We start from the raw sequence: 8,487 nt of genomic DNA, 5'->3' as shown, positions 1-8,487 counted from the left end.
CAATCATCGATTAAAGCCAAAGAGAAATCCCAGATCCCAGCAAACCTAGTCGAACCCAACACCCACCATCTCTTTCTCTAAACCCAGATCCAAAGAGAAAACTGAAGAAGTAAACGAAAACCGAGCTGGCGAGCCAGAGCTTGAGATTATGAAGCAAGGGCTTGCCTTTCACGATCTTCTTGATCACGAAGGGGATCCAAACCAGGGTCATGACCACGATGAAGCCCAATTGCCTAGTGGAGAGGAACGGAGACCAGTGAATCGGACTGACGTTGAGCTTGGTCTTGGCTTGGATGAAATCGGCCATCGACTCGGCGAGTCGCGAGAAATCGCCCTGGTCCATCTACTCTGATTGCTTTGAGGACTGGTGCAGAGCGACAAGGCGGATGTGAGGGAGGGCATTGACACCGAAGAGAGCGATGCTGTGCTGAGACTCTTTAAACTCGATGTCGCAGAAGAAGATGTTTGGGTTGCTAGGGCTAGGGTTAGGGTTGTTGGTGACGAAGGATTGGGTGAGAAGAGAGAATTCATAATGAAGGGTTTTAAGCTGGAGCTCCGACTTGTCGTGGAGCTGGGTGGCGTCGAAGAAGATGAGGAGGTAGTAGGGTCTTAGGGTTTTTGTGGAGGTAAGGTAGAGATTCTGAGTTTTTTTGTGTGTTTGTTTTTGAAGAAAAATTCTAGGTTTTTTGTGTGTTTGATTCAAATCTGATGTATTTTTATGTTTTAATTTTTAATTTTTAATTTTTATGTTTTTTGATTTTGTTAAAATTAATAAATTAATTTTTTAAATTTATATGTTGATGAAATGGGTGATGTGGCATTTTTATAATATTTTAATTCCTCTGGTTGCCACCTCAGCTATTTCCGTCAGTTGAATGACAGATATGACAAAAATAACATGCGTTAATTAGTTTAGAGACTAAAAGTGGTAAAATTAAAATATAAGGACTAAAATAGAAAAAAGCCAAAATGTAAGGACAAAAAGTGCATTTACGCCTTTTTTTCCTCCTCCACACACGTATCCCCATCCCCATCCCCACTCCTCTCATCTCCCTATTTTTTTTTTCCTAGAACTCTTCCTCCACACAACGTGTCCTCTGACTCATCTTTGCTTTTATTTTTCTTTCTTCATCTCTAGCTCTCTCTTTCTCTCATACTCTCACCCTGTCACACAAACATTACCAGCGAAGAACAAAACCAGAATTTAAAGCTATGATGTTGGAGATGGCAGTGGTAGAATTTGAAGCTTGCTTCGCCCAAGAGAAGAGTTTCTGAAGGGAGTAGAATTTTAAGAGTTTTTTTTTTTTTTTAAAAGGTTCAATTCAAAGGGAAGTAGGGAACCGTGAGAAGTGGTCTGATCACAGTTCTTAGAATCATGAGGTCTAACCACGGTTTGCACGGGTCCCTACTTTTTTCCCATAGAGCGGTTCTTGAGGCTAAAAGAACCGCAAAAATGAGCGGTTTGAGGTTTTCCCGGTCAGACTGTATGGTCTGGTTTGGGTTTCAAAACCATGTTGAGGAGAGTAAGTGAGTTTCTTATTTCCTTTTAGCCTTTAGGTTTGATTTAGTTTTAGTTTAAATTGTTTAATGACTTGTGAATTCGCTAGGCACTGAGACAGTGAGGATAATCGTGTTGGTGTTGGAGTAGTGATAGTCTTAGTCTAAGATGAGATTGATCTTGTACTGGATTTTTCTATTGACATTTGGTTTGGGCCTTATTAGTTTTATTATAATTTTTTTTTCCAGATTTTTTTTAAAGTTTTTATTTTTTTTATTGTTTTATAAACCAATACGGTGAAAGAATCGAAAAAGGAACTGGTGACTAGTTTTTTGGTCGAACCAAGATTCAACCAATGGTCAAATCAGTGATGTCATAAATAGTATAATTAATAAAATTTTAAATTATATAAATAAAAATGTAATAATTTTATTACTAATAATATAATAGCAAATTGTAAAAACATAATATTTAGTGACACTTTTTGTGTAAATTTAATCAAATATTCTTAGAATGGACTATCACATGTTTAATTATAATCATAAAAATAAAAAGTTTATTTTATATATATATGTGGGGCCCATGGGTCTGGTAGCCTCGGCCCATCATGTAGCAGGCCCAAGGCACAGGCCGAGGAACATAGGCTATTTGTGGCTAAGGTGGGGGAAAGCCTCTTTTCCCAATCCACGCCGAGGACAACCTTATCCTCGGCCTGACAAAGGTGATTTTGGGGAGAGACTAACCCCAAAGTAAGCTGTCGCTCTCACATTTAATGCACTCAACGAACCCCCCTGACCGCATTAATGGGGAGGTAACCCCTTAGCAGGATAACGTTGATCAGAGTGAACCACTTGAGTATCGATAAGGCCTCTGATGGGACGGACGGCCAGAAAAAAGGCAAATAGATGATCAACAGATGGAAGGAGGAGAGAGGAAGATGAAAACTATAAAAGAGAAGCTAGTAAAGCGAGAAAAAAGGGGGGGGGGGGGAAAGAAAGGGGAGAACAAGAAGGCCTCCTCGTATCAGTTCCTATCCTAGCCAGAGTTATCATCATCTCAAAAGATAATAATGGTGGCAGGTGGCATAAGATTTTGAGATGATAATGGTGGCAGGTGGCAGAGAAAAAAAATTAAATAAATAAAAGGAAGGAAGGTGTTAGCGTAATAGTGTCTAGGAGTCTTTTGTTTTTCCTCTAGTAAGATATAGTACTAAGAGTTTTAGCCTTATCTCTAGGGCATTAATGGTGGCAGAAAACAAAGAACGTATATTATTCAGCAAAAAAAAAAAAAAAAAAAAAAAAACAAAGAAGGTATATTAGAATATGAGCTGATCAAAAAAAGAAAAAAAGAATATGAGGATTTTTTGGTATGAGATATATCATCATCTCAAAAGATAAAAATGGTGGCAGGTGGCATAAGATTTTGAGATGTCTTAATGGTGGCAGAAAACAAAGAAGGTATATTATTCAGCAAAAAAAAAAAAAAAAAAACAAAGAAGGTATATTAAGAATATGAGCTGATCAAAAAAAGAAAAAAGAAAAAGAAAAAAGAATATGAGGATTTTTGGTATGAGATATTAGTGGAAGATATTTTTAGTAGTTTTTCTTTTAACCGGAGTCTTTTGTTTTTCTTCTAGTATGATATAGTACTAAGAGTTTTGGCCTTATCTCTATGGCATTAATGGTGGCAGAAAATAAAGAAGATGTATTAAGAATATGGAGATTTTTGAGTATGAGATATTAGTGGAAGATATTTTTAGTAGTTTTTCTTTTGATCGGAAACTGTTATAAGTTTTTCTTGAATTATTTGATTATTGAGTAAATGGTGCCTGAATATTTTTTAGGATTCTAAGGATTTTAGAAGAAGTGTTAGGAAGAAGTTCTTTTGTGGTGAGCTAACTGAGGTAAATAACCTTATCCAAATTGGTTTTATCTTACTCATATTGCTGTATTTTAACTACTGAAAATTATTTATAATTGTTACAATTTTATTTAATTGTTTTAGCTACATTAATTTAAAATAAAGAATAAAAAATTATCACAAATATTTTGAGTACTAAATATAATATATATATATATATATGTATTTAAATGAGATATATTTATGTTGAAACTATGATTTGATATATATGATTTTAGACAATTTGACTATATTTTAACTCTGATACCCAGCCAATGGGAGTTATTTATTAGTACTGAAACTAGTTCTATCTGGAGCATTATGAGCTTATCGTGTTTTTGGACCCAGCTAATGGGAAACATACATTAGCACGGAACTAGTTTTATCTGAATCTGATGCCATAGTCATAAAGATTGTTAAGAATGTGAATTATGTTGGATATTTGAATTTGTTTAAAGTCCTTAAAACTGCTTATTTATTTTTGGAACATATTGTAAATTATAGCTTTGATATATATGGAAAACCGATTTATTTCTAATTTATCTATGATATATTTGTAAGATTTAAAATATTTGATCTATGTGCAAATTATTATTTTAAAGATCTATTTGCTTAATAGAACTTATTAGGACTTTGGTTACTTATTGAGTTGTTAATTCACTCCCCTCTTTCTCCTTTCAGATTCTGATAAGGAAGAGTAGCATGTTTTTGGGCTTCCGCTGAGATGTACGTATGAGTGAAGTTTAGCAATCATTGGATTAAGGTTTGGACTTTTAGGTTTAATATTGTCTTTTGTTCAAACTTTAGTCTCAAAGATTTAGTTTATTTTTTTTTTATGATGTTTGAGATTATTATTTTGGAGATCCTTTGAGAATTGCACTATTGAAGATAGATTTTTGGATTTATTGATGAAATTTTCTTTGAGGATAATTCTTTAGTTGTTAAGAAGGCCTTTCACTCTTATAGGGTGTAAACTTTATAAGTGTGTGGTTGTTGTCACGTGCCTAGCTCTTACTTGGGTTCGGGGCGTGACTCTGTGTGTGTGTGTGTGTGTGTGCGCGCGCGCGCGCGCTACAATGGTTGTTGTTCATGTGATGTGGTGGTCATTGGGCCAGGCGCATAGGGGCCTATGGATCGCTAGTATGAGTCATTGTTTGTGGTGGTCATCGTTTGGGTTGTTATTTCTATTGGTCAATTGGTGTTGTCGAGTCACTGATTTGCTAAGTCTACTTGTTACAGTGGGCCAAGGAATTGATGATTTGATCATGGGGGGGGATTGTTGTAGTGGGATTAGGCTTGGGTTGATCTAGCCAAATCATTACTATTGTGGGATGGGGCTTTGATGATTGGGACAAATTAATGGATGCCTTAAGGGCGTTAGTTTATGAAATATTTTTAGAATTTTCTTAAGGGAAAAGAAAAAAAAAACTTTTTGATAGTTTTTTAACAAATACCCTAAGGACACCCATTAATCAAACCCTTAATGGTTTGGACATGAGTGGTGGATCCCTCTAGTGGAGTTAGACGTTGGTTTATCTAGCCCAAATCTAGCATTGCTTGAGTTGGTGCAAGAGTTTTGTGGGAAAAAAGAAAAAAAGAAAAAGAAAATCATTTTAGATTATTAATATGACATATTATAAAATAAAAGGTGGAATGTGAGGTGTATGGTAAGAGTGGATGGATAAAATAGGAAAAAAGTGACTATTAATTACAAAAGTTAGGCCAAATTATACAAAACCAGATGTGACTCCTTTAAGATATTAATTTGAGATCATGATCACATCATCCTCTAGATGATTTTTAAGCAATGATAGAAAATTGTGCCAATGTGCGGTAACATGAATAAACTATAAGTAATGTTATGGATACAATAAAAAAAAATCACAATAATTTTAGAGTATTCCTAAATTAGCATGTCATATGATTAAAAAAAATTAATTAAAAATTGTGATGGGTCCATGTGTGAGTTGGTATGCCAATTTAAGAATATATTATATATATATATATGAAATTGTTGTGGTTTTTTTTTTTGTATCCCTAGCAATAGCATTACTCATAAACTATGTCAAAAATTTGTTTTTATTAAATTATTTTCTTACCAATAATTTTTTTTTCTTTGGTGATGAAATACCAATAACTACTTAATTGTGTAAAAAGTAAAAACTGTATAAGGGGGACATTTCATAAACTATGTCAACAATTTGTTTCTATTAAATTATTTTCTTACCAGTAACTTTTTTTTTTTGGATGAAATACCAATAACTATTTAGTTGTGTAAAAACTGAATAAGGGGACATTTATGTAGACATACTCTAAGAGTACATGTAATATGCTAGTTGTACAACTAAAGGATAATTAGCCTGGGCCTAGGCCTATATGACCCTACATCCTTTTTATCCTCTATTTTTTTCTTTTTCTCATTTTTTGGCTTGGTAAAATATATATATATATATATATGGACATTCTAAAAAATATTCTCTAATTGTCTCTCTCAAACTCAAAATGGGTTGCAGGAAGTCAACCTGCATTTGGATAAAAGATCGTAGTACCAATCCAGTAAATGAGATTTAATGAAAATACTGGTTTTATCTTGAAAGGAATAGATAAATTAAGCTGTAAAGTAACCTAAGAAAATAGTGACAAACAAAATAGCAATAAATTTCAATATGTTGGTTAATTTATGAAAGAAGTTATTCTGTGCGATCTATATTGCATTCAGAACCTTTTGTGTTTTCTTGTTTTTCAAACTTTTTTTCTGCTATCATTATTCAAACAATTGACTTTTAAGTACCCATTTTTGCAAAAACTTTTAACATCGAAAACACCGAGAGAAAAGATTCTTAGCGTGCGTTTGAATTGCAATTAAAATTATAAATTATTTTACTATTTAGTTTATTTTTCTTATTATTTATAAGTTTATTATATTTTTTTTGTATTATTTATGGGCTCTACTGTACTATTTCAACTAATTTTTATTTTTATCTATAATACTTTCAGTAATAAACTTTCAATTTCAACAAAATAAGTAGTATTCAAACAACCCCTAAAAAAAACTAAAAAAACAATAAAAAACCATTTTCAATGTCGAAAACATATTTTGGAGAAATTTTAGAAAGTTATTATTAAGCACCAAAGCTCCCATCTTGCGGTAACCACTTGTTTGCATTAAATACGACTTTTATGGTGCGTTTAGATACTGTTTATTTTGTTAAAAATTAAAAATTGAAAAAACTGTAGCAAAATAATTTTTAAATGTATGAATAGTACCGTGAAACTCATTTTTAATAAAAAAATTGTTAAAAAAAGAGGTTTATGAGTCCCGTAAACAGTATACGAGACCTACTAGTATGCACTGTCCACTGTTTATTCTCTGGTCAAATGTCTGTCACTGTCTCATGAATAGTGACGGACAACATGTGCTTCTCAATTTAAAAAAAGAAAAAGAAAAAAAGAAAAAACAGAAGGAAAATACAAAACACCATAGGCTGGCTTTTTCATCCATATCCAAATGCCTTCTTAGTACGAATTTTCAAGTCGGTCAAAAATTAATAACTTTGTAAACGTTCAATTTTCAATTTTTTTTTGTATAAATTTATGCATAAAAAATAATTTTATTGACCAAATAATAAATAACATCTAATTTTAACAAAATTTGACATACATATTAAGTCCCTAAAAAACATAAAATCTAACCATTATATTTTAAAAATTAACATCCAATACAAACATAAAAGAATAGTTTGAAGGATTCTCCAAACTAGTATGAATATGAATAGAACTTTCTCCATGATAGGATGGGTGAGAACGGGAAGTCCTAGGTATCGCTCCGTTGTCATTTTCTTATTGGTGCAAGTTAGATAAGTGCACCCATCAAAGTCTCCTGGTTGCATCTATTTCTTGGCATTGGATACTAAAAGGCTGTTGCAATTTGCAATCACAAAGCTCCTCCAAGTAGTGCTAGTAATGCAGCATCCCCCAAAAAAAAAAAAGGTTAAAGCAGGACATCTGTCCAAACCTCATAGTCAAGGTTAAAGCAGGACATCTGTCCAAACCTCATAGTCTACCGACGCGCCTAAAACTTGAGCTTCCAAAGGCCGACATGTAACACTCAACCAATAAAATTTTCCAAATCTATCAATCTCTTACTCTGTATATAAAACTCAAAGGTCCTATCACAACCTCAAATCGTTTTATACTCTCCTAAACTTTGATCAAACAAATCTGTTTCTTCTTCATCGATCTTCTTAATTTTCTGTTCCTCATTTTTTTTGACACTTTTGCTTATTGCTTTTATTTGCTGCAACCAATATGACTGGTGGTATTGGAGTTCCAGCTTGTGTTCAATGTGGCACTCATAGCAACCCATGCAGGTGCAAGTTTGTTGGCCCAACACTTGGGTTCTTGGCTTTTGTTGTTACTGCTATTGTGGAATGGCCTGTGGGGGCTTTGGTGTATTGCTTTCGCCACACGAAGGGTCGTCGAATTATGGCTCATCCTGCTGCAGTGGTTTACCCTTGTGTCTCTAATAAAATCCCCATATGATTGGTGAAAACTAGCTTCTGTTTGTTTTTTTTTGTAATGTGTGACTGTGTGCGCCTATGTTTTCTCTTTTAATCTGCTTGTAATAATTTATATCCCAGTTTGTGTGTATGTGCCCTTCTTTTATATGATAAAGGTCACTTCTTGTCAATGTGATTTTATTTTTTTTATTTTTTTTTTTTTTGAGAGAGAGAGTGAGAGAGAAATGAATTACGCATTACTCAATCACAAGTTGCACAAGTTCAGCATAATAAAACTCGACAACTTCATCCAATTTGAACTTGCAACAATAATATTTATTAAGGAGACTCCAATTGACACAAAAAGCCTATGATTGACATAAAAACTTTTAAATTTGTCCCCTTTGTGACTATCCTGGTTCTAGTTTCGGCATCTGTACAACTTGAAGACTACCATCTTCTCCATTATATTTTTTAGAGTTTTACAAAATGGATTAGAACCATATTTGGAATTTACTTCTCTTGATTCGTGTGCTTTCTTTTAGGATGCACGTGTAATTACGTGGATAATGAAATCAGCACACAGAGAGA

The 8,487-nt window shown here is 33.4% G+C and overlaps 1 protein-coding gene and 1 pseudogene across 1 annotated transcript; one reads left to right on the top strand and one right to left on the bottom strand.

Annotated features, from left to right (window-relative positions):
• LOC112020039 (probable dolichyl-diphosphooligosaccharide--protein glycosyltransferase subunit 3B) lies at positions 1-6,192 on the bottom strand (annotated as a pseudogene).
• A 1,245-nt stretch (positions 6,193-7,437) lies between these two features.
• Positions 7,438-8,087, top strand: LOC112020064 (uncharacterized). Its single transcript, XM_024052629.2, has one exon. It carries the CDS (start codon positions 7,706-7,708, stop codon positions 7,937-7,939), a length of 234 nt encoding a protein of 77 aa, XP_023908397.1. The 5' UTR covers positions 7,438-7,705; the 3' UTR covers positions 7,940-8,087.
• The last annotated feature ends 400 nt before the right edge of the window (positions 8,088-8,487 follow it).

The sequence above is a fragment of the Quercus suber genome, unplaced genomic scaffold, assembly GCF_002906115.3.
Source record: "Quercus suber isolate HL8 unplaced genomic scaffold, Cork oak 2.0 scaffold_40, whole genome shotgun sequence".
Taxonomy (NCBI): Eukaryota; Viridiplantae; Streptophyta; class Magnoliopsida; order Fagales; family Fagaceae; genus Quercus; species Quercus suber.
Note: the sequence above shows the minus strand (reverse complement) of the source record. Positions and strands in the feature narration are given on the sequence as shown.

Bases quoted from the DNA above. Each gene is read 5' to 3' on its own strand.
- LOC112020064 (XM_024052629.2), top strand. From the start codon at position 7,706: ATGACTGGTGGTATTGGAGTTCCAGCTTGTGTTCAATGTGGCACTCAT.